The 25,375-nt window shown below is 41.6% G+C and overlaps 1 protein-coding gene across 1 annotated transcript in view; it reads left to right on the top strand.

Annotated features, from left to right (window-relative positions):
- POLR3B (RNA polymerase III subunit B) overlaps positions 1 to 25,375 on the top strand; it is a 134,641-nt gene that overhangs the window by 19,716 nt on the left and 89,550 nt on the right. The window contains exons 8-12 of the mRNA XM_065407048.1: positions 1,242 to 1,359; positions 3,051 to 3,159; positions 17,375 to 17,497; positions 19,188 to 19,304; positions 22,780 to 22,914. Of these exons, the coding sequence (XP_065263120.1) occupies positions 1,242 to 1,359; positions 3,051 to 3,159; positions 17,375 to 17,497; positions 19,188 to 19,304; positions 22,780 to 22,914 (602 nt within the window). The remainder of the gene's footprint in view (positions 1 to 1,241; positions 1,360 to 3,050; positions 3,160 to 17,374; positions 17,498 to 19,187; positions 19,305 to 22,779; positions 22,915 to 25,375) is intronic.

Genomic DNA, 25,375 nt, shown 5'->3' with positions numbered 1-25,375 from the left:
CCCAGTGCTCTGATCCAGTACAGCATCTCCTATGTTTCCCTTATATAAGTAGGGATTTTAAATTAAAATTACTAATGTCAATAACCTGGCTTTACCATAATTTAAAAAAAAAATTGTTAATGGTTCATAAGGAAACCACCAAAAGAGAGATTGATATAGATATAAATAAAATCCAGAGAGCTGGGGAAATACAGATGTTATCGCTACCTAAGTATTCATATGTCTGCTTGTTAGCAACACCTGTCAAGATCTTCATAATTTCTTAATTGTCCATACTACTTTTATTTTATTTTTTTTATTAAAGACCGATTTAAATTGGTTGTATTTTTTCATCAGTATGTTGACTTATCTCACTCTTCCTTCCCCCGCTCCTTTCCTGTCATTTATCAAACTGCTTTCAGGAAGTGCCTTTATCATTTCCCTGTTCCATTTTATCACTATGTTCATTTGTTATGATCACAAAACACCTTGGCGTAAAATGCTATACAAGTTGAGGATTGTTCCGAGTCAGATTGATTAGAATACAATAACATGAAGTATAGATACTTCATTGCTTCAGTTATTACAATGGAATTGAAATGAGTGAAAAAAGGTTAATATAAAATTCATGTTTCACTGGAAAAAGTAATTATGGAAACCGAGCTTCTTAATTTGGGGCCATATGTTGTAATTTGCTGAGCACCTCACATGGTCAGTCCTTTTAATCATGATGTCTTAATCAGGTGCTGTTCTGGCAAACAATTTTATTTTTGGTTTAACTTGCAGTATCAACAGTTCAACAACATCTTTTTGATAAATATTTTCTGTCTCCCTTAGGGTTCTCTTTAGCACCCATCATTATTGCAGATAAGCACTTTCCAGCAAGATCTTAAGATCCTGAGTAGATCAGTATAACAAGATTCCAACAAGATCAAATAGTCTTTTCTCTCTCCATAGTTATAAGAGGTTCCCCTTGGGTTAGAAATTATATATATATATATATATATATATATATATATATATATATATATATATATATATATATATATATATATATATATATATAATAATGTTTTGTGGGGATGGTGTTTATTCCTCCTCTTTCCCTAATATGTAATTCTCTTTATGGATTTCATGTAGTTCTATTTTTTAATTTACTTTTGTGTTTATACATTGTAACAATTTTGAAAATATATCCTAAGAGGCAAATAATAGCCAAGGAAGATTAAGTGCAAACCCATTTTTTTTTCTCTGTTTGGTAGGTGGCTATTTCATTGTCAAAGGTGTAGAGAAAGTCATTCTTATTCAAGAGCAGTTATCCAAAAACAGGATCATTGTGGAAGCTGATAGAAAAGGGACAGTTGGCGCTTCTGTTACCAGGTACGGCAAATGCACTGCAATCACTTAAGAGTCTTGTTTATGTCATCACTTGGGAGTTAACTTTCATTTACTTCAATTTCGTGCAAAAAATATTGAAAGCACATTTAGCACCACTCTCCTGCTAATGTAGTTCCAATAACTTAAAGCCCAGTCCTGAAGTCCACTTGCCCAAAGTTCCCACCAAAGTCAATGGGAGACTTCAGATTTGGCCCCAAGTTAGTGAAGCGAGTTCCAGTTTTTGTTATAGAGCAAATTTTGCTGAGACACTTTTTTTTGCTGTAAAAATACAGAAAACAAGTGCCACCTCTACATTATAGTATTTGACCCAATCTTGCTCCAGTTATCAGTGGCAAACTCCAAGTGACAACACTGGAAGATTTCTGTCTTTGGTTTCTAGTAAATGCTGGAAACCTGCCATCCAACCTTGATGCATAAGCATGCTGACCTCTCACCCACATGTCTGTGTAGGAGGCTTGTTCAAGCTCTAGAAGTATAACTTCTTTAGTGCTCATGAGAGTTGTCAGAGTCTGAAACATCATGGAGCCTGAATCGTATGTTCAGTCATATATCGGGTACAGCATGCATAGTGACACTTTCAGGCCTTCTCTCACTGCCTCACCAATGTGCTTCTGCATGACCTCTTACGACCTCTAAAACTAGGAGGGTAGTTAGGTTCCCATACCCACTCTGACCTCCCTGCTGATGCCGCCAGCAACCAGTTGGGGTGTAATGTTTTATGTTGTGGCTCCCTGCCTTTTTGGTACTGGTCAATTTACTTGGCCCACTCAATGGCCATTAGAGTATGGCAGTATTCAGTCACACAAATCTGAAGTGGATTTGAACCGTCTAACTAGTGATGAAACGGCCTGTCCTTTACAAGACCCTTGATCTAGGGCTACCCAATGGCTGCATCTCCGCAGTGGGGTAGGGAAAATGGATGCCATGCCAATTAGAAGACTTATTTACACAAGCTCCATTCAAGGAAAAAGTTAATCTGTTGATGGTGGGGCGGGGGGCAACTTAATCTTTGGCTAAGTCAGCTTAGTATGGACCCAAAATCTATAGCTGTGTTTTTTGAGGGTTTTGTTTTTGTACCCCACAGATTGTTGAAGACTGCAGATATATTCTTATGGGTTGGGTCTCTTATTCTTAGCCAACCAGCTTTATTTTCTATTTCAGCTTTTGTGTTAATTTTTAACCAAAAACCAGTGCATCCTAAAGCACCTGTTGCTGTGTTGTGAGCCACCTTATTTGCTTTATTAGTAGATGCCCCTAGCACTTATCTTTTCCTACTAGAGTACTATTACACAAGCAATCCATGTGAGTCCCAAAAGACTACAACAGGATGTGTGGTTATATCTCACTGCTGAAACTGTAACAGTCCTTGAGCATAGAAAGAGCTAATTGGATCCATGTGTCTGTTTATGTATTATCCACTTACGTTTTGCAATTTTCAATTAATCCTCATCCTGCTAAATTTAAGTCTGATGTTCCCCATCACGAGTAACCTTCTGTTATTTCTGGTCTATGCATCTGTAGCTGTTGTTTAAAATCAATAAAAGGCATTGGAATTTATTGATCTGAGTGAGTGAAATCATCTTTATAAAGCACTTTAAAATGGTTAGGCAAAGGAATTACCAATGCAAGATGTATATCAAACATAATACTTTTTTTTTTTTTTTAAACTTTAGTTCCACTCATGAGAAGAAGAGCAGAACAAATATGATTGTGAAACAAGGAAGATTTTACCTGAGGCATAACACTCTGTCAGAAGATATTCCCATTGCTATTATATTTAAGGTAATATAACTGTCAGTTTACAAAACTTTAGTTCAAGAGCAAAGCTCTGTAGTAGCACTCAAGATTTAATATGTTCTGTAAAGGAATTCTGGACACTAACAGTTTGACAATAACTGGGTTTACAGCATATTATTAGAGAGAGTAGAGTAAAATATAGAGATACGGGGGAAAATGTTCAAACCTTTAATTCTTCCTGCAAAGGCCAAAAGCTGTCCTTGCTATATTTCTTTTGAAGGTAGTATATGTACAAGATACAAAATAGAACTATAAAATGTAGATTGCTTAAAGTATTTTGAAAGATCTTTAAGTCATTTTTATTAGCTGAATCAGAGAACTGGTGAACAGCTAAAGAGTGTTTGATTCAGTAATGGTGAAAGTAACCATGTATGTTTCATAGAATCATAGAAATGTAGGGTTGGAAGGGACCTTGAGAGGTTAACTGGTGCATGCCCCTGCTCTGAGGCAGGACCAAGTATACCTAGACCACCACTGAGAAGTGTTTGTCTAACTTGTTCTTAAAAACCTCTAATGATGGGGATTCCACAACCTCCCTTGGAAACCTATCCCAGTACTTAACTATCCTTATAGTTAGGTTAGATATTGGGGGAACTTTCTAAGGGTATGTCTACACTACGAGAGTAGTTCGATTTTACTTAAATCGAATATGTGGAATCGATATTACAAAGTCGAACGTGTGTGTCCACACTAAGGACAGTAATTCGACTTTGTGAGTCCACACTAACGGGGCAAGCGTCGACATTGGAAGCGGTGCACTGTGGGCAGCTATCCCACAGTTCCCGCAGTCCCCGCTGCCCATTGGAATTCTGGGTCGAGCCCCCAATGCCTGCTGGGGAAAAAAATGTGTCGAGGGTGGTTTTGGGTAACTGTCGTCATCGAACCGTCACTCCCGCACTCCCTCCCTGAAAGCGCCGGCGGGCAATCAGTTCGCGCACTTTTCTGGTCAGTGACAGCGCGGACGCCACAGCACTGCGAGCATGGAGCCCGCTGCGACCATCGCTGCAGTTATGGCCGTTGTCAACACCTCGCACCTTATCGTACACCTTTTCCAGAGGCAGATCCTGAGAAATCGGGCGAGGAGGCTACGGCAGCGCGGTGAGGACATTAAGTCTGAGAGTGGCACAGACCTGTCACAAAGCACGGGACCCCGCGCCGAGGACATCATGGTGGCAATGGGTCATGTTGATGTTGTGGAACGGCGATTCTGGGCCCGGGAAACAAACACGGACTGGTGGGACCGCATAGTGCTGCAGGTCTGGGATGAATCACAGTGGCTGCGAAACTTTCGGATGCGGAAGGGAACTTTCCTGAAACTTTGTGAGTTGCTGTCCCCTGCCTTGAAGCACAAGGACACCTGGATGCGAGCAGCCCTGACTGTCCAGAAGCGAGTGGCCATAGCCCTCTGGAAGCTTGCAACGCCAGACAGCTACTGGTCAGTCGCGAACCACTTTGGCGTGGGCAAATCTACTGTGGGGGTTGCTGTGATGCAAGTAGCCAACGCAATCGTTGAGCTACTGCTGTCAAAGGTAGTGACCCTTGGAAACGTGCAGGTCATCATAGATGGCTTCGCCGCGATGGGATTCCCAAACTGCGGTGGGGCTATAGATGGAACTCACCTCCCTATCCTGGGACCGGACCACCAGGCCAGCCAGTACATTAACCGAAAGGGCTACTTTTCAATGGTGCTGCAAGCACTGGTGGACCATAGGGGACGTTTTACCAACATCAACGTCGGATGGCCGGGCAAGGTTCATGACGCTCGTGTTTTCAGGAACTCTGGTCTGTTTAGACTGCTGCAGGAAGGTATTTACTTCCCGGACCACAAAATAACTCTTGGGGATGTGGAGATGCCTATAGTCATCCTCGGGGACCCAGCCTACCTGCTAATGCCCTGGCTCATGAAGCCCTATACAGGCGCCCTGGACAGTGAAAAAGAACTCTTCAACTACCGGCTGAGCAAGTGCAGAATGGTGGTGGAGTGTGCTTTTGGACGTCTCAAGGGGAGATGTGGAACCTTACTGACTCGCTCTGACCTCAGCGAAACCAATATCCCCATTGTTATTGCAGCTTGCTGTGTGCTCCACAATCTGTGTGAGAGCAAGGGGGAGACCTTTATGGCGGGGTGGGAGGTTGAGGCAAATAGCCTGGCTGCTGATTACGCCCAGCCAGACAGCCGGGCAATTAGAAGAGCCCAGCGGGACGCGCTGTGCATCCGGGAGGCTTTGAAAGCTAGGTTCCTGAGTGAGCAGGGTAACCTGTGACTATTAAGTTTGTTTACAGAGAAGCTGAACCTGCCCCCGTTTCTTTACCCGGTTAATGTTGACTATCCTCTCCAGCTACATACCCCGTTCACCCTGTTCCCCCTCTTCAACCCACGTTTAAAAATAAAATAAATGGAACTTTGTTAATGAACACCGTTTTCTTTATTACGGGTTTCGCGGTAAACTGTTGAACCTGGGACGCAGACTGTGGTGGCGAGCGGGCGTAGTGATGGAAAGGACGCTTCTAAACTCGAGGAATGACAGGCTCCTGCTCCTAGAGGGGTCCGCAGTGGTGGACTGGTTGTTTCAACGGAGCCTGCCACCCCTCCTTTTCGGGACTCTGTGTGTGGGGGCTATGTGACTTTGTGGCGGGGGAGGACGGTTACAGATCCCCTGCTGCGTGGCTCTGTGATCCAGGATAAGGACCGCTGCATAAGATCTCTAACCGCCCTCCCCCGCCACAAAGTCACATAGCCCCCCCCCACAGAGAACATGAAAACCACCTCCCAGACTGACCAGGGTGCCTAGTGACTGCAATGTGTGTGTGACCTGCTGCTGAACCTGCCCCCGTGTCTGTACCCTGGTAAAGGTGACTGTCCTCTCCAATTACCAACCCCCTTCCACCCTTCAAACACACTCTCCTGTAAAAGAACATGATGGAAACAGTAATTAACAGAAATGTATTTTTTATTAGCAACTACACAGTTAGGGGATGAAACTGGGACGGGGGCTTAGGTGAGGCGGGAAGGAAAGGACTTATCAAATTTTGGGGAATGAGAGCCTTCTGGTACTTGAGCAGTCTGCAGGGGTGGAGTGAGAGTTTTCACGGCCCCTGCCGCCCCTCCTTCTTGGGACTTTGGGTGAGGGGGGTATGGGACTTTGTGGCGGGGGAGGGCGGTTAGAGAGAGACTGCAGCGGGGCTCTGTCCTCCTGCCTCCGGTCCTGCAGAACATCCACAAGGCGCCGGAGCATGTCCGTTTGCTCCCTCATTAGTCCAAGCAGCATTTGAGTCGCCTGCTGGTCTTCCTGACACCACCTCTCTTCCCGTTCAATGTTTGATCGATGGATTTGGGACATGTTCTCACTCGACTGGGTCTGCTGGGCCGCCTCGGCTCGGGAGCAGCCCATAAGTTCTGAGAACATGTCGTCCCGTGTCCTTTTCTTTCTCCGCCTAATCTGCGCCAGCCTCTGGGAGGGGGATGCCAGGGTAGGTCGGGAGACAGTCGCAGCTGTGGGATGGGAAAAAGGGAGTGAATTCCTCAAAAAAATAATTTTTTGTGAACAATGAACATAGTCTTTCTCTGTGAACAAGACCATGCACAGCACCTATCACATGCGCACTCAGGACAAGGTCGAATTTTCGGCCTTCGCATTCAGTGCCTGGGGTCTTGCAGTGGAGATCAGACAAGCGGGGCAGGACAGCGGAATTTGGGTAACAGGCTGACATGGTAAGCCGTAGACTTTTGGCTGCTTAAAACTTAAATTATAGCAGTGCCCTCCTTTCACGTTCAAAGCAATGCTCCTAGCGTTGGCCAGTTCCTGCTGCCGGCAATCCGGCAAGCATGAACTCTGCCCCTGTCCCACCCCCTCGCGGCTGTCCCCGGGAAAGATCCCTGTATGCTGCCCCTCTCCCGCCTCCACCGCGTGGCTGTAAACCGCCGGTTACAGTTCTGTAAAGGAACAGGCAAGCAGTCCCAATAGTAACATTCCCCTAATTCTAAGCAGGTCACCGTGAGCGACATCACTCTGCTGAGGATTTCTGAGACAGAGAAAGAACGCATGCTGCGTGAAAGCCAGCAAAAACCAGGGCCGTATGCCGCCATGCTCTGCAAGGCAATGATACCAGAGTACTTGATGATAGCCTGGCGCGGAAAAGTTTCCTACCACGGAGGACCCAATAAGGCCGCTCTCCCCAGGAACCTGATGCAAAGGCTTTCCAATTACCTCCAGGAGAGCTTCGTGGAGATGTCCCATGAGGATTTCAGCTCTATCCCCGGACATATAGACCTTATTTTCCAGTAGCTGCACTGGCAAGGACTGAAAAGTAGAGCGACTAGGGCAAACTAATCATGATAAACCGGACATTGTTAGATTCTTTTGCAGTAGTTGCACTGCCAAGGACTTAAACGTTAAGCGCCTAGGGCAAACCAATCATGAAAAACCCATTGTTAATGTTCCTGTTCTGTTCAAAATAAATGTTTACATGCTTAAAACACTTACCGACTGATCCTTCCCCTGATTCAGGGTCCGGGTTAACGCCTGGGGACGGTTGGTAGGGGATCTCTGTGAGGGTGATGAAGAGATCCTGGCTGTCGGGGAAATCAGCGTTGTAAGCGCTGTCGACTGCCTCGTCCTCCTCATCTTCCCCGTCCGCTAACATCTCTGAGGAAGCGGCCGTCAACAATATCCCATCCTCTGAGTCCACGGTCAGTGGTGGGGTAGTGGTGGCGGCCGCACCTAGAATGGAATGCAGTGCCTCGTAGAAACGGCATGTCTGGGGCTGGGATCCGGAGCGTCCGTTTGCCTCTTTGGTCTTCTGGTACCCTTGTCTTAGCTCCTTGATTTTCACGCGGCACTGCGTTGCATCCCGGCTGTATCCTCTTTCTGTCATGGCTTTTGAGATCTTCTCGTAGATCTTTGCATTCCGTCTTTTCGATCGCAGCTCCGAAAGCACGGACTCATCGCCCCACACAGCGATCAGATCCAAGACTTCCCGATCAGTCCATGCTGGGGCCCTCTTTCTATTTTGAGATTGCATGGCCATCTCTGCTGGAGAGCTCTGCATCGTTGCCAGTGCTGCTGAGCTCGCCACGATGTCCAAACAGGAAATGAGATTCAAACTGGCCAGACAGGAAAAGGAATTCAAATTTTCTCGGGGCTTTTCCTGTGTGGCTGGTCAGAGCATCCGAGCTCGGACTGCTGTCCAGAGCATCAACAGAGTGGTGCACTATGGGATAGCTCCCGGAGCTATTACCGTCGAATTCCATCCACACCTACCCTAATTCGACATGGCCCTGTCGAATTTAGCGCTACTCCCCTCGTTGGGGAGGAGTACAGAAATCGAATTTAGGAGACCTCTGTGTCGAACTAAATAGTTTCGTTGTGTGGACGGGTGCAGGGTTAATTCGATTTAACGCTGCTAAATTCGACATAACCTCCTAGTGTAGACCAGGCCTAAAATTTCTGTGCTGTAGATTAAGTCAATTGCTTCATGTCCTACCTTCAGTGGACATAGAGAACAATTGACCACTATCCTCTTTAATAGCAGCTTTTAACATATTTGAAGACTTATAAGGTCCCGTCCCCCTCCAGTCTTTTTTTTTCAAAACTAAATATGCCTGTTTTTTTAACCCTTCCTCATAGGTCCGTTTTTTTAAATCTCTTACGGTTATTGTTGCTCTGCACTGGACTGTCTTCAATTTCTGTAAAACTTTCCTAAATTATGGTGCCCAAAACTGGACACAGTACTCCAGCTGAGGCCTCACCATTGCTGGGTAGAGCGGGACAGTTACCTCCTGTGTCTTATATATGACACTCCTGTTAATACACCCCAAACTATTAGCCTCTTTTGCAACTGCATCACATTTGACTCATATTAAATTTGTGATCCACTATATCCCCCAGATCCTTTTCAGCAGTACTGCCACCTCGTCACGTATTCCCCATTTTGTATATGTGTTTGATTTTTCCTTCCTAAGAAATACTTTGCACTTCTTTTTCTAGAATTTCATTTTGTTAATTTCAGACAAGTTCTTCAATTTGTCAAGATAATTTTGAATTCTCATGCTGTCCTCGGAAGTGCTTACAACCCCTCCCAGCTTGGTGTGATCTCCAAATTTTATAAGCATACTCTCCACTCCATTATCCAAGTCATTACTGAAAATGTTGAATAGTACCAGACAGATCTGCTGGACCCCACTTGATATGTCCTCCCTGATAACTACTCTTTGAGTGTGTTTTTTTCCAAAGAGTTATGCACTCACCTTATAGTAATTTCATCTAGACCCCATTTCCCTAGTTTGAGAGAACATCATGTAGGACTGTGTCAAAAGCTTTACTAAAATCAAGATGTATCACATCTGCTGCTTCCCAGGTCACAGGGTGCTCCTTCAGCTACACAGTGAGCTGCACTGCCTAGCCTGTTTTCATGGTCTCTGCCACAAACACACAGTCTGTTTCTTTTCCACTATGAGCACCTCTAATCCTCTCTGTCCGAACAGGACAGACCATGGCACAAGTGTACAGCAGGAGGAGCCATTCACACAGTTTTCTGTCCTCCACCCAGCTCACTCTCTGAGCTTCCCCCTGCTTCCTGTTCCTCCCAGTTATATATCCTCCTGATTACTGAGCCAACTCTCTCATTAGCCCCAGCAATTACCACCCAGTGTCAGTAGTTCCCACTAGAAACAGGTTGCGTGGCTCCAATTAAGCCTACAGCCTTCTCTGTGCTGCAGCTACTTCAGTGACCAGACTGCTACAGCTAGCACTGTGTCACACCTGCCTATCTACTAGGCCAGAGACTCTGTCAAAGAAGGAAATTAGGCTGGTTTGGCATAATTTGTTCTTGATAAATCCATGTTGACTATTATCACTGTTATCTTCTAGGTGCTTATAAATTGATTGTTTAATAATGTGTTCCAATAGCTGTCCAGCTATGTAAGTTAGGTTGACTAGGCTGTAATTTCCCAGGTTCTTTGTTCCCCACTTTAAAGATAGGTACTATGTTTAGCTTAGTTCTGTCCATTAATCTTTTCTATTTAGAGCAGTCTTTCTCAGTGTTACTTGCACTGCAGCTAGCCAATTCTTATAACCCTGGCTGCATATTCTGTAATGCAGGATTTTGTATTAATGCATCGTTTGTATGATCATAGAATGGAGGACCCCTTATAATACATATGTACAGTGGAGCATGACCGGGTTTAGAAAAACCTGCTTGCCCAGGGTAAGTGGGGATTTTTCTCTGGAGAGTGGGCTGAATGAGGTTCCAATGCTACTTGCTCCTTTTCTGACAGCAGATGAGGGGGCAGATCATCCTCCATGCTGCTAGTCCCTTTTGAGGAAGGGAGCAGAGATCCAAGAAGTTGGAACCACTACATCTTTCACAGGAGTGAAGGGGGAAAGGCATTGTGGAGAGTGGCTCATGAGCTGGCAATCTTTTCAGTGCATGGGGTGGGGAGGGGGCAAGAGGAGCAAAGAGCCCAGATAGAGAGGATTAGCTAGGAGGCCCCAGTGCCTTCTACATGATCAGGACTCCGGGAAGCCTGAGGAGCGATGCAGGTAGCAGAAGCAAAGGAGCTAGCTTTGGAAAGAGGTCATTGGAAATACTGAGGGCACTCTGCACTGATCCTTTTCTGACTCTTGTGAAGTTAAGGCCTGATTCTGAGTAAAACTCTCACAGCAACTTCACCTCTGCTCCAGGGCTTATAAAATTTTTCCCAACACCACCTTGCCCAAATCATAAGTCTAGTAGCAAACTGGAAAAATCCTGCCACATCATTTCCCCCAAAGCCATGCGTGTTCATTTTCTAGTCACTCATCTTCACTCCCTCCCAATCCAGTCAGTTCTGTCCTCTTCCAATCAGTGCTGTTCTTCTAAATTACAAATCAGGTAATGCTGCCTTCCTACTTTTTTGCTGGGCTCCTCTGTCTCTGCTGCTGCCTTCCTTCCTCAGAATGCAGAAGGTCGTAGGCTTTCCAACTCCTTTCAGTCTGGGCCCTCTTTGAACCTTTACCCTAATAATGGGCCTGGCTTTTCAGAAGTGCTGAGCATCCAGCCTCCAGTTGAAATCAGGAGAACTGTGGGGGGCTCAACATCTTTTAGATCAGGCCCTGGGTATCTTCCACTCCCAGAGCTATCACAGGGAGTTGAAAGCAATTAACATTTCTCAGGAGGTCCTCTGTACCTTGGCAGATTGAGGTCTTTAATAATGTTTAGGGTTAACATTTTTAAGATAGCTTGCTTTTTCTTGCATCTTATTCCATATGATTTTCTTTCTCTGTAAATCAGTTCTACCTTAATTTTTTTACTTGCTCAGAGTTCCATTTTTCTCGTATACTTCCAAAGCTCACCAACATCTTAAAGTATGTGATGGCTTCAATCAATCCCTTTCATAATTTTGAAGAGCCCTACCCTGATTAGGAAATTGTAAAGTCCATTTTCATGCCAGTGAAATCCTTACTATAGTCCGTGAAAATGTAAATGATGCAACGACGACAAAATCACTTACACAAATCAAAAATAAATTTCCAGAAGAGGGCAGCACCTGCTCATAACATCAGAACAGTCCTCTCAGAGATGGCTATATGACCGTTTTAGTAGGCAGCTTTAGAATTTTGGTAATATGTGGGGGAGCAGTTTGATTGGGTTTTGTTTTTGCAGATGGAAACTAGCTGAATAATATTTAGATTAAGCCTTGAGAAACCAGTCCAAAGTATCTCTTATCTTTGATTATGCAGATCTCTTCAAAAACTTGAGCAATATTGTCTGTTTTAGCAACCAGTGTTAAAGGGGATTAAGAAATGATTGGTGGGTAGAAATGCACTGTAAAAGTGTCGGAAGCAATGGGCTCACAATTCCTTTTATTCTAGAAAATCAGATTAATGTTAATGTGCCTATGCAAGTCTTGATCTGACTGCCCAAGTAGTAAGAAGTTAGTTCAACTTTGTAAATAAAGACAGAATCTATCAGTTTCTTGTCACCCAGTGGTATGTCCAAATATCCAGATACACAGAGGTATTCAACTACACCCTGCTGTTAGTGGTAGAAAATCTTTTTTTTACAATGTGGTAATGACACCTCAATCAAATCCTGGCAACGTTCCTCATCATGCATCACTGATATCCCTCCCCACCTACTCTTCTTGTAAATCTTACGTGAACATTTTTTTACACCGTGTTGCAGGTGTATCAGGTAGTCACAACTGTTCTCTGCAGTGCGGTTAGCAATGCATTTTATAAACTAGTTTAGAGATTTCTATTGATATGCCTAAATAAACAATTATCTGTGTATACTTAATAATCCTGAATGTAGCAACTTCGTTCTCCTACTCCGTGATAGTGCTTTCCATACCTTTGCAATATCCTTTCTATGAAATATTAAATTAAGGTCCTTCTCACCACATCTGGTGATGATACACGTGGAAATTAAGGACCCCATGGGACTCTTTATTAAGAGGGAATCTTGGCCAGGGCATCAGCTCTTTCCCCTTCTCTTGTTGAAAACAATTTATTTTGTCCCATGATGTGAGAGAGCTATTGTTGAGTGCATAATGGCTGTGCTGTTTTCCTACCAGTATTTTATTTGTTACTTTTAAAATGATTTGGGAGATCCGAGGTATGAATGGCACTATATAAACCATATTCTGGTTTATAAATGTTTTAAGTATATGGATAGGAGGTAAGAAAATAAAATACTTAGTTTTTGTGTTTCAGAGCAAACTGTTTTCCTTTGCAATACTTACTGCTCCTGGCTAACCAGGATGTCCGTTGATTTAGTCACTTGAGCTAGCAACCTCTGATTGTATCAAAACTTTCTAATCAGTTAAGTTCATCTACCAAATATATAAAACATTTAGTTCGTTTGGAGGAGAGTAACATCAATAGTTTTCGGCCTGCAAAGATTTCCTCATTTTCAAGATGCCACTTTATCAATGGTTATAATCTTAGAAAAACTCTTGAGGGACTAGAGAAAAATATATAGCATATGGAATCTTGTCTCTGTTTTTTGTTTCCATAGTTGGATTATTTGATTTAACATCATGAAAATATGCCCAACAGTCTTGCTATTACTTAGAAGATCCTTTTCAGCAAGGAGCTAAGTGTGCCATGAAAGTGGTAGAGTATGCATGGGTGTATTTTGTTGTTGAGGATGCTATGTAATGTGTGTTTATTTACACTATCAAAATAGCAAAGGGCTGTGTGTTTGAGACCCCCTGATTTAGAGATTAGAATGTTGTACTTGTAGTCAGGAGTCCTGGATTTTATGCTCTGCCACTGACACACTGCATCCTTTGGGCAAGTCATTGAACTATTTTGCCTCAGTTTCCCCACCTGGAAGACCACTGTGCTAATGCCCCACAGCAGTTTGAGGTTTAATACTTATGCAAACAAATCTTTTATTTAAAATAAGAAACATGGAACTAACATGACATATGCCTGCTGAGGCTAGAACTCATGGTATCTTCCAGACTTTCAGGCCAAAAGGTTTTTTTGGCTGCATTGCCTGCATACCATACTGAGCCATTCGGGGAGTTTCATAGGAGTTGGTGCAATTTGGACATTTTAGCAGCAAGCTGTTCTGAGCATGTGGGAATGTTAATTTTCCTAGGGTTTATAATTTGACCAAAGCTTAACTGGCTGGATTTTGACAGTGACAGTAAGAGACTATTCTCCTCCGCCTTTCCCCCTCTTTCATCATCACCAAATGCCAAGTCTTTGCTCCACGAGATGGAGGCAATAGATCACTTACAATAAATGACTGGAAGACCTTTTTTTTTTTTTTTTTTTTTTTAAATATAAACAGGGGGGAAAATAGGTACTTTTGACTAACTTCATTCTTGGCAATGGCTGCGGCATGTTTGCTGAAACTTTCATGAAGATAATACATCTCTTTTCAACCTGAGGCCAACACCTGGCATGGAAAAATTTAGTCCAAACAGTAAATATTTGTCAGTTCTAAGTAACTGAAGAGTGCTTTATAATGGAAAGTGTTGGGCAACCTTAACTATAGACATCACTAACAGCTCCATCTAAAAGATCTGAAAGCAATATTTATACGTATGTGTGTAATAACTAAAAACAGCCTTCTAAGAAATTTCCTTAGTTCAGATTTCAAACAAAAAAACACTTGTTTTAGCTTAATAAATTTCACTTGTGTGCTGGTTACACATCAGTGGCAAGTCGATTTTGTATGTATTTTTGTTTTTCCCCCTAGAGACTATTGCTTTCTTACTCTGTGGTCAGATATAGATCTGGGTGAGTGACTTGGAAGTTGAAATAATGGAAGATCATACACTGTCCCAAAACTATTGGTGTAAAGGAACTTTAAAGTCAGATTTTAGGACCAAAGATAATTTAGTAAAACATCTTTACACTGAAACCTTTCTAATTGCTGCATGTATTGAAGCCTATGAATAGCACACTCTGGGATCTGCAAAGAAAGAATTGAACAGGGTTTCCCGTTGTCTCATTAAGAAGTGGTGTTAACTTTGTAATAATTTGGAGCTTGTAATATGAAATCTTAAAGAAGCAGATTAATATCTCCCTCACTGTGGGTCTGCTGGATTTATGGATTCCCACATCTCTAATTTCATAGCACTCATCTCTGAACTGTGAAAGCCACAAACTTATTCTACCTGTGATGGGGTCAACCTCTAACTTTCTCTGACATCTTTTAATCCAGTCACCTGCCAGTCTCCATTCTCTAATTTAACCTAAAAGATTACAGAACTGCATTCTAGGGAACTGCCATGGCAACCGCTAGACATCATCATTAAGATGTGGGCGGAAGAGCTGGGCTTCCCAGGGCTGGGGCTAGCCTCCAGAAGCAGAGGTGCACTCTTACACACACGCTTCTCTAGGCAGCAGCAACTTCCACAGTCCCTGGACACCAGTGGGGCTGGCAGACTGCATTCAACAGTATGAACTCTGGACATTCGTGTGTGTGTGTGTGTGCTCTTCAATCCAGCTTTCTACTAAATCCCAAGTCCTACTGGTCCCAACCTCACTCTCTCAGCCTGGCACTCTCCTCAACAACCTGCCTTCCTTTCCTTCCTCCTCCTTACTTCTCTGCCCATATTAAACTATCCCTTCCTGAGATTTCCCTTTTCCCCCACCTCTGTCCCATAATATAACCCCCAGTGGCACTTCCCCCAAAAAGAACTAAGAAGACCTATGCAAATCTATTCCATGACCACTTTGCTTTTATATTTCTTTCCCCTAGCCTTTCTTTTTAAACCATGGACACCATTCCAATAGGTCTGTACAATACCCAGCATGTTCTGAGTGTTACTATAATATGAATAATAGTAATGAGATGTCTTGGGGCTTCCGGATCCCAGCTGTGTTACAAGCTAACCACCCTGATTCTGCAGTGCATTGTGCATGGGCAGATGCAGCATTAGGGTGCAAAATACTGAAAAAAAAGAGCATTAAGGTAGATATGAATAATCAAACTGCTAAACACACCAAATAAAAATATAAACAAATGTTTCATTTGCATGTCCTATTAGTATTGCATTCATATTGGCTTATATGCATAGCTAAATCCATTATACTGTGCAACACCGTGTATAGTATGAAGTAACAAGTCATGACATTTTGATACTGATTTAATGAAACTATTCCAGCAGCAGTCACCCTCAGTTTTGTTAGCCCAGTTAGCAGGAAATTCACAGTTCACTTTTTTCATTAAGACATTCTGTCCGCCTTGCTTTACAAGTGTTTGAACAATTTTAATCACATTTTAAATCTTTCTCAATTAAGCAACCAGCATCAACTTAAATTGCGAAATGCATAAATATTCATCAAGAACCTGTTCTTCCATCTTTATGTAGAAGCCTTTATCCATGATGTACAAATGTATGATTAATAATTAAATATAAAGAGTAGGTAAAATAAAGACTTGGATGAAGATCTTAATTGGGAATCGATAGAGGACTGGGTAGATTTACTTGTAGATTGTTACAATAGTATCCTGGTGGGAATGCAGAAGTGTGATGTGTGCTCTACACCAAACCTACAACATATACTGAAATTGGAGCATACTTACAGCATTACAGAGGTGTTGCTTTGAGACCTCATCAAGACACATGGGTGGGTTGTTTTTTTTTTTTTTTTTTTTTTTTTACTTTAAGCATTTCCAACATTTGTACCTTTTAAAAACAGAGTCAAACACCTGACAAAGGGGCCGACAAATGTATTGCAGAAGGCAAGGCATTAGTTGGATGTTAAAAACAAAAGAACACCCAGCAAAGACCATTTGAAGGAAGGTACTCATGTATTTTAAAGAAAATGTGACTCTTTGGTACATTCTCAATATTTATTGAGAATCGGTGTATAGGGTATACCTCCTAGGCCAATATGTACAATGGTCTTTGTTGTGCACAGCTTAAGGAAGAATATGAATGCAAAACGTAACTTTGCTCCCAACTTCTGAGAAGCATATTATTACTCCGCCAAAAGAGGTTTAGTGAGATTATTCCCTGTTTCTTGATATGGCAGAATTCCAGACAAATGTGTGAAGGGAAAAGCTTTAGCACCATCTGGAATCCACAAAGGCCTGCACTGCTGGCTGCCACCTTGAAACACTTATTTATAGAGAGATTTTTCTAAACCTGTTAAGCGCTTTCTTAGTTTATTACGCTTTTTCCACAGTATAAAGTATAACAAGGTGTCTAAGGATCAGTGAAATAATAGAATGGCTTTCAAGTGGGATTCTGTAGTGAAGTCATCTTCTAAATGCAAATAGCTGCAAAGATGGTACATTGCAAAAGTTACTTAAATAGAATATGCTGTAACATTAAGTTTGCAGAACTGTTTGGAGTAGGGGGCCTATGTGTGATCTCTTAGATAATTTCACCCTCCCTTATTGTAGCTCTTGAATAGGCTTTCTCTGATAGTTTATAAGGCTACTGGTAGCCAGTTTTTATTTTTATTAAGAAATTATATTAAATTTAAACTTCTGCAAATAAGGAACAGCTCACACACAAGTGAAAGGCACTCTAGAGCATTTGTTTCCCTGCTGCTTATCAAGATTACCATTTCAGGTTCTTCCAGAGCTTGAGTATGGGCTGCCAATGCCAGATGGCACGGTTTCTGAGAGAAGAAGTAGCTTTTGCTTAGAAGTAATACTGACAAACAATACCAAATTAGCATAAGCAAATGTCAGTGAGTTAACATAAAGCCAGCACTATTTCTGTCTTTTCTTCCTTTCCTAGGCCATGGGTGTTGAGAGTGACCAAGAGATTGTGCAGATGATTGGTACAGAAGAGCACGTGATGGCTGCATTTGGTCCCAGTTTGGAAGAATGCCAAAAAGCTCAGATTTTTACACAGATGCAGGTGTGTCTTTTCATATGGCTATGGGCTGTGAAATCTAAAGATGATGGCTATTTATTTTGCCATTGGTACATGGGTTGTTGACAAAACAGTTTCATGGCTTTTTGTTTTTGTTTACTTTTGGTTTGGGGCCATACATGTCACAAGAAAATTTCTGCTCTAATTGTCTGAGGAGAGGAGAAGAAACGAAGCCAAGACACATCTATTTGTGCTCAGACATGAAGTAGCCCATGTTTAGTGTATGTGGCGGGAGTGAAGTCTATAATCTGAGCGAGCTGGATTTTTGTTAAAGGCCTCACATTTTTTTAAAGTTGGTCACGCCACAGACGGGAACCTTCCACATGAGTGTGCAAGTGCTTTCATTGTGCATGAACTCTACTGAAATTCTAATCCTTTGCATAAAGCCAGTAATAATAGCCACCAGTTAAGGATGGACCATAATTCTCTTCGGTCTGAACAGCTTAATTAGCTGGAATAGAGGCCATACTGCTGTATCTGTTTTATCGTGTACTTATTGATCTGTTAAAACCAAGCTGCAAAAACTTAGTTTATCTGTGGTATTGCATTATAAAAATGATCAAATCTTTCCATAATTAATCTTGAGTTTATTAAACTGGATCTCTTGTTTTCTATTTTTCATCCTTTTGGATTTGTCACAGTTAGGACCGGCATAGAAACCCTTTTAAGTAGGGGTGTGAAATAATAAAACAGGGAAGACTTCAGGGGGAACATGGAGACATGGAAACATGTCCTGAAATTGTTTTAGAACTTGGCTGAGCAAAAACAAAACCCTATAAAGAAAACATTCCATGCAAGAAATACCAAATGGAATGAAGATACATTGAGTAGAGAGGCCATGAAATCTGGGGAAGAAGGTGGCTGGACAGCATAGGAAGGATGGCCTAATGGATAGGGTACTGGTCTGGGACTTGAGACTTGGGTTCAGTTCCTGGCTTTGCCGTGACGCCTTGTGTGATTTTGAGTAAATCACTCAATCTGCCCTGTGCCCAAGTTCTGTAAAAATGGGGGTGATAGCGCCCTTCTTACGGGGGCGGTGTGAGGATAAAATCCATGACTGGATTAGCAGGTGCTTTTCCACTATGGTAATAAAAGCCGTGTATACCTAAATAGATGTGGTTACTACAGGAAAGGAAATAAATCTTACTTGTAATTTTCTCTGGATACATGCAATTCTTATGTTAACCTGGATGAAACTGACAGACTAGACAGAAGGAGTTGGGGATGAAAAGTGAACTGGAGGGAATGAATGTCTTTGGCATGTGGAGCCATGCTCCTCATGTCCCCATGATGGTTTATTCTCTCTTTATATTTAAATCTGTTAGTCTTTAAGGTGCTACTGGACCCCTTGTTGTTCTCCCTATATTGTGGCACTTACACCCTTTCACCATTCCCTATTCATCCACAGATGTTATTGTTACCTATGTATAATATTGAATGTACAGTATGTTATTTGTCAGTTATGTATATTAAGTTGATCGCCTATGAAGCTTTCTGTGATGCTCATGAATGAAAGGTATTTTATTTTAAAGTACGTGGTGTTTTTCACTTCAGTGACTTCACTATGTAGCTATGCCACTGACAAATAACTAAACTGCAGTGATTGTGAAAAATCTGTGTACATGTATAGATGACATTCTTAGTACTAAACACACCTGTGGTACTCGCTTGACAGGCATTAAAGTACATAGGAAACAAGGTACGAAGGCAGAGGATGTGGGGAGGCCCAAAGAAAACGAAGATGGAGGAAGCACGAGAGCTGCTAGCATCAACCATCCTGACACATGTTCCTGTATGTAGTGTCTCCCTTAACTTGAAAAAATGTTATTTTGGGGGGTGAAACAAGTTTTCCACTAGTATGAATCCTATAAGAGAGTAAGACTTCTAATGCAATGGCTAAAATTTTTAAGTAACCTGTTGCACTTTCCCATTCAGAAGAGAGCCTGCTGAAATTGTTTTAGAACTTGGCTGACTTCTGAAAGAATCTCATAGTAGTAGACCAGTAAAACCTTAAAAAGAACAGCGAAGTGCCCAGGAGACCTAAGAGACTTTCAGAGCCCACTAAGTAGAGCTCTTCCTTTTACCACATACTCATCTAATGACATCCCCTCTGAAGCTTGCAGACACTCTAGGGGAGAAACTGCTATGTATGACTCTAACCTGAACTGCAACAGATCCTGCTTGTATAACAGATTAATCTCAATCTATTTAAACAATGATTTTTTAAAATTTATTTATTTATTTTACTGTTTGCTTTCCAATACTGTTTGCAAACCAATACACAGGTGGAATGATGAAAAGTGAAGAAGGGAAATTGTGTCTGAACATTGGGAGGAATGCTCACCAAGGATGCAATTTTCAAAAAATTTTTTAAAATATGTATAATTATGTTAGAGAAGCACCCCAAGGCCCTAGTTAGGATTAGGACTCTGTGATAGCAGCTGGGCAAACAGAGATTGACACAATTCCTGTTTCAAAGAGTTTGCAATCTAAGAAGATGAGCAACATATGAAGAGTAGGGAGAGCGAGACTATCAAATGCCAATTTTTATACACAATGTTATGTTTTAAAATTAGTTTTTGTAATTATATAAATATCTACTTTTTCTAGCTGCCCATTAAATATTGGCTGATACCTTGTAGGTGTCATGGCAGAAGTGGGTATTGAGAAGGGATTCAAAGGAGGAGTACTTATATGTATTTGTGATAATGCCCTCTGCAATGTCTCTGGAGATCTTTCAATGGTATAGACTAGAAAATATTAGTATTTGACTTTCCTGTTTCATATAAGACGTAATGAAGGTATTGCAAAAACAAAAGTGGAAAAATGCAAGCTAATGTAACACCGACAGGTAAGGCTGTAGAGCAAACTCATTAATCTCTCTCTCGGTGCCACTAGATGGGACAGAACACTACACCCAGGAGGTATGTGGGTTACATATTTCCCCTAACTGAGGAAGCACATTCCCAGTTGAAATCCTGAACCCCCACTTGTAACACCAACAGACCCCAGTCATCGGTGGGCGGGATTGAACCTGGGACCTCTGGAGCTTAGTGCATGAGCTAAAAGCCATATGCCTGTCTCTCTAAGTGGTCTCAGTGCCACTAGATGGGACAGAACACCACACCCAGGAGGTATGTAGGTTACACTAACAAACCCAGAATAAATCTTTAGATGTCTGTCTGAACAGAACTGCTAGAAAAACCTAATGTTGAACTGGTTGGTTTGTGTGTTGTTTTAATTACTTTTTATATGGACACCCTAGCACTGGGTTTTCCATCTGGAGGTCCTGCTGCCTTAAGCTGCAGCCCCAGATGCCAGTTCAAGTGCCACTTTCATGAGTGTGATAGAATTACTGAGATAAACAGAAGGAAAGAGGTCTGCGTTTTGAGACCTTAGTCACCATGTTCCCACATTCCAGGCTTCTCAACAGAAAAGTGGATGTATAGTCTCCTCATAGCAGCCAACCTTATAGGGGAAGACTTTCCACCACCATAATTAGCACTCATTGCAATCGTGAGCGAAGTCAAGAATGTAGAGCACGCTGGCCTCTTGCCCCTAGAGGTAATCTTCCTAGCAAGTATTAAAGTACAAGAGGAGAGGTTTGGGCTATCTGTGTGTACTGTAGCTCCTCTGTGGGAGAAAGTGTCATCAGTCTGGCATTATATGAGTACAAAAATTCACTTTTAAGATAAATTTCACAATTTATTTCTAAAGGGGAGGAAGCTCACTAGTGAAATAGGTGTTTAAAGAAATCGTATCCTTTTCCGTTAAGTAAAAGATAAAACTGTGTCTCTGTAGCTTTCTCTTTCCTCTCACTTGAGAAAAGGTTGAGTAAGTATAGTGGAGGAAATAAACAGTCCTCCAGCAAATATGTCTTGATTTTGCAGGGATTTTTTTCCAAGCACACTCTGTGCCAGAGCCTAAACTTTATTAAAATAGCGTGATGAGGTGAACTATATTGTGGATCAGTAGTTGCTAAATTAGAATTTGTCTATTTGAATGTGAATATTCAAATGTAACAATTTTTTTGCAAGTGAAGTGATATTTGCAAGAAAGGTCTCCTTTGTAGAGGAAAAAAAAGTGACCAAGGAATATGGAAGCCCTTCCTAGATTAGAACAGTTATGAGGAATGGGGGCAGCTAAACACAATATTTTATTGCTAGTCTTCTTTTAAAAAAATGGTGCAGGAACATTCAAACATACATTTCTTCTGGGAATCTATTGATGTCTGCTAGTATAATAGCTAAAATCTGAAAAACATACAGAACAGAAAAGTCCTCCTCTCTCCAATGAAGATTTTAAGATCTATTTTCCCAGTTATGAGTATTTTTAAAGTGATGACCAGGCAATATATTGATTGCATATGGCTTCACTTCTGATTAAAACAAAACGAAGTTTCTGTGGCTGTTGGATTGAGAGATATAGTCTGGAAAACCTCAAGCCATACAAGTGGGGGATCAAGGAGCAACATTCTCAAATTGTGAATGGAGCTTCATCCAGCCTTCCACACAGGAGAGAAAGTTGTTGTGCAGGAACTTCAAAGGAGAGTTTATCCAAATCGTGGGGGTGGGGAATAAGTGATTTTTGGAAGATAAAGTCTCGCCGCTTATTCTAAGGGTGTCAATGTAGATTTGGTCTTACCTCCGACACTATAACTTTCAAGCTGAATCTAAATCGAAATGGGAAGTCTTGAAGGCTATTCCTTGTTGCAATTGAAAAATCTCTGTTTGGGAAATAGATCTGAAACAGCGCGGAAAATAATTATTCTTAACTCAGGATTGAGTTTACTGGTGGGATATGGGACAGAAACTTGCTTTATGGGCCAAGGTGTGTGTGTGTGGCAATGTGTCTTAATTTCCAGTGTAGTTGAAATAAGTGAATAAGCCTCAAATAGAAGGAAAACATTTGTTTTAATTCATTAGTAATAGTTGCTTATGTTTACAAAATGCCACAGTAGTGAATTATTCCATTTCCTGCAAACTTTTTTCTTCATAGCTAGACAATATCAGATATCAATTCAAAGGATTGCCATAATAACATATTTGAAATGCATACTTATTCCAATCTATTTCATTTTAAATTCTCTTTCAATGTTCCTAATAATTTAAGGTTTCTCTTGGTGGCTTTCATAATGTAAAACAAGCCCCATTCTATAGTCCTCACTCAGGCTCAACTCCCCATTGGTTTAAGTGGGGATCTTTGAGTCAGAACAGCACAATTGGTCGCGTGATATCAACATTTTTCTCTAACCTTTTCGATTACAGGTAAAAGAATTTCATTTCCGTGCCAAGTGCATCTACACAGCAGTGATGGTCCGCAGGGTAATTCTGGCCCAAGGAGAAAACAAAGTAGATGACAGAGACTATTATGGAAACAAGCGATTGGAATTGGCTGGGCAGGTGGGTCCCCACTTTGGGTTTGTGATTTTTGTTTGTTTTTTGTTTTTACTTTAAAAAAGATGTAGGGTCGAGGTATGCTTTCCCTGAATTGGGCCTTAAACAATATAAAACACTTGAAGTAAGATTCTCACCCTCACTCTGCCCCTTTACACCTGGGAATAGGGTTGGAGCGGTGTAAGGGGGCCCTAATAGCCTCAGGCTGGCTGTAGGAGAACTCCCTTGGTACACATACTGCAGAAGACAGCTATAAGGGCTGTCTTCTGAGGATCCCCTTGCAAGCCCTGGTGTGGGGGTTGGGACTGGAGGCAGGTGGGCACATCAGGAATGTGCTGCAGGCCTGCAGAGATTTGGGGCAGTACTGCAGCCCATAGAACTGCCCCAGCAGGCTGCCATAACTTAGACAAGCCCCTTGGGTTGTCTGAGTTATGCTGGGGGTTTCTCCAGCCCCAGGAGCAGCTCAGATTGGGAAGGTGCAAAGATGGCTTAAAGCAGCCTTAGCTCCCCTCCCTCTGGGCTATAAGCTCTGTGCTGCATGTCCTTGCCTGCTCCTCATAAAAAGGGTTAGTTGTCTACATGTCTATCAGTTTAGGGCATTGACCACTTTAGTTGCCAAGACCCTAGTATAACTTACATTATTTTACATTTTATTATTTAGTTATGATGAGGAAGTAGTTTAGATTGAGGTTGGACTTCATTGCGTGACTCGGTACAAATTAAAACAGTGTATTCAGGTATATAACAGCACTTAAGGACTACATGTGTTTTTATGTTGTGCCACCTCTGTTTCTTAGACCATAGATGAAGAATTTAGACTGATGTGTATATAATGAGGCAAACTGGAAAAATTGTGTACACACACACACACACACACACAGGCATAGTGTAAAAAATGCCCTTTCTTCATACAGCTAACAAAAATTTACCACACTTTCCTCCCTAACACAGTTCTTTCTGATTTTACACAAGCATCGAACAACTTCAGCCTAAAGCTAATTTCCCCCCCCCCGGAATATTATAATTGACCGAATGTTTTAAGGTTATAATGAAGGCACCACTGCAGCCTTAACATGTAACATTAATGCTGTAGTATTTTAACCAGTAAAAGCAATCATTAATTTGCCACTACATCCATCCTACCTAAATAGATTGAAGGTTGATTATTTGTATTGGTGTAATTGAATCACAGAAAACATAAATACAACCTTTCTGCAATCTGAAACAAAAGCATTCTGGTTGCAAATGTTAAAACAGCCATAGTTGATTAAAGTGGTAGTGTAGCCATGTTGGTCCGAGGATATTAGAGAGACAAGATGGGTGAGGTAGTATCTTTTACTGGACCAACACAAGTTGGTCCAGTGAAAGATATAAGTTGGTCCAGTAAAAGATATTACCTCTCTTACCTTGTCTCTCTAAAAGTTGGTTAAATTAAATGGAAAGGTTTTTTTTTTTAATTGCAGAAGATCATTGTAACAAAGGCAATGCATAGTAGTTTATTTCATCATGGATAGCTTTGCAGTGATTGCATATATTTGTACCATTTGATTTAGTAGTTCAAGTTCCCTTGGGATTTCCTAAATGATCCTTGGAAGCTGAGCATTTGACTCTCCTTTCCGCTCTTTCCTCTAACCCCCTTCCCCTCCCCAACACATGTTATCAGCATAAGCTTGATTTACCTGTACTTGGGGACTAAAACAATAAAATAAAGCACAGGATGAGATTTCACTTTTTCTTTGTGAGTTTTAAAATGTTTACAATTAGCTGAAGTTTATGTAACTAAACGGGCTGAGATTTTTAAAATGCTAGTTGTGTTTCTGGAATAAAAATCCTGTTGCTTAAAGATTTGAATAAAAAAGAGCATCCCCGTGTGAAGAGGAAAACATAGCGGTCTAAACAATGTAAAGACATAAAAGGCATTGTGTTTATAAAAATGTGTGAAAACAATAGCTGCTAATTTCACACCCCATGGGACAAGGGAGTATGAAATGTGCTTTAGCTTTAGATAACAGAGTTGTATCCACTAGCCAAGCTGGTTTACAGAGCTTTCTCTTAGTCTTTCTGCCACTAGAGGCTTGGTAGGCCAGGTGCCAGCAGAGGTGTTAGCAAAACCTACTGATTTCAGGCTTAATCTTTTCACCTACCTTTTCTCTTTCCTTAATGTGTTCATTATTTGCTGAGCATTACTCTGTTCTTTGTCCTCAATTTTTTTTGTTTCTAATGCAGCTAGCTTTGTATGGGTGAGATATGGAACAGCACCAAAATCCGGCACCCTGGAAAGCAAGGGATTTCTACCCTGTGACAAAAGAATACCGCCTTGACTTCAGAGATTGCCTAATCCCAGCTGTTCTGATAATATAATTAAGGCTGCCTAATGTCTTTAATTTTGCAACCAGTTTGTGTGAAAAGGAGAATTTGGCACTCTAAAGGCTTAAACACTAAATAACAATCTCAAGGCGCCTAATTA

The sequence above is a fragment of the Emys orbicularis genome, chromosome 1 (assembly GCF_028017835.1).
Source record: "Emys orbicularis isolate rEmyOrb1 chromosome 1, rEmyOrb1.hap1, whole genome shotgun sequence".
Lineage (NCBI taxonomy): Eukaryota > Metazoa > Chordata > Testudines > Emydidae > Emys > Emys orbicularis.
This window is presented reverse-complemented; position numbering and strand designations above follow the sequence as displayed.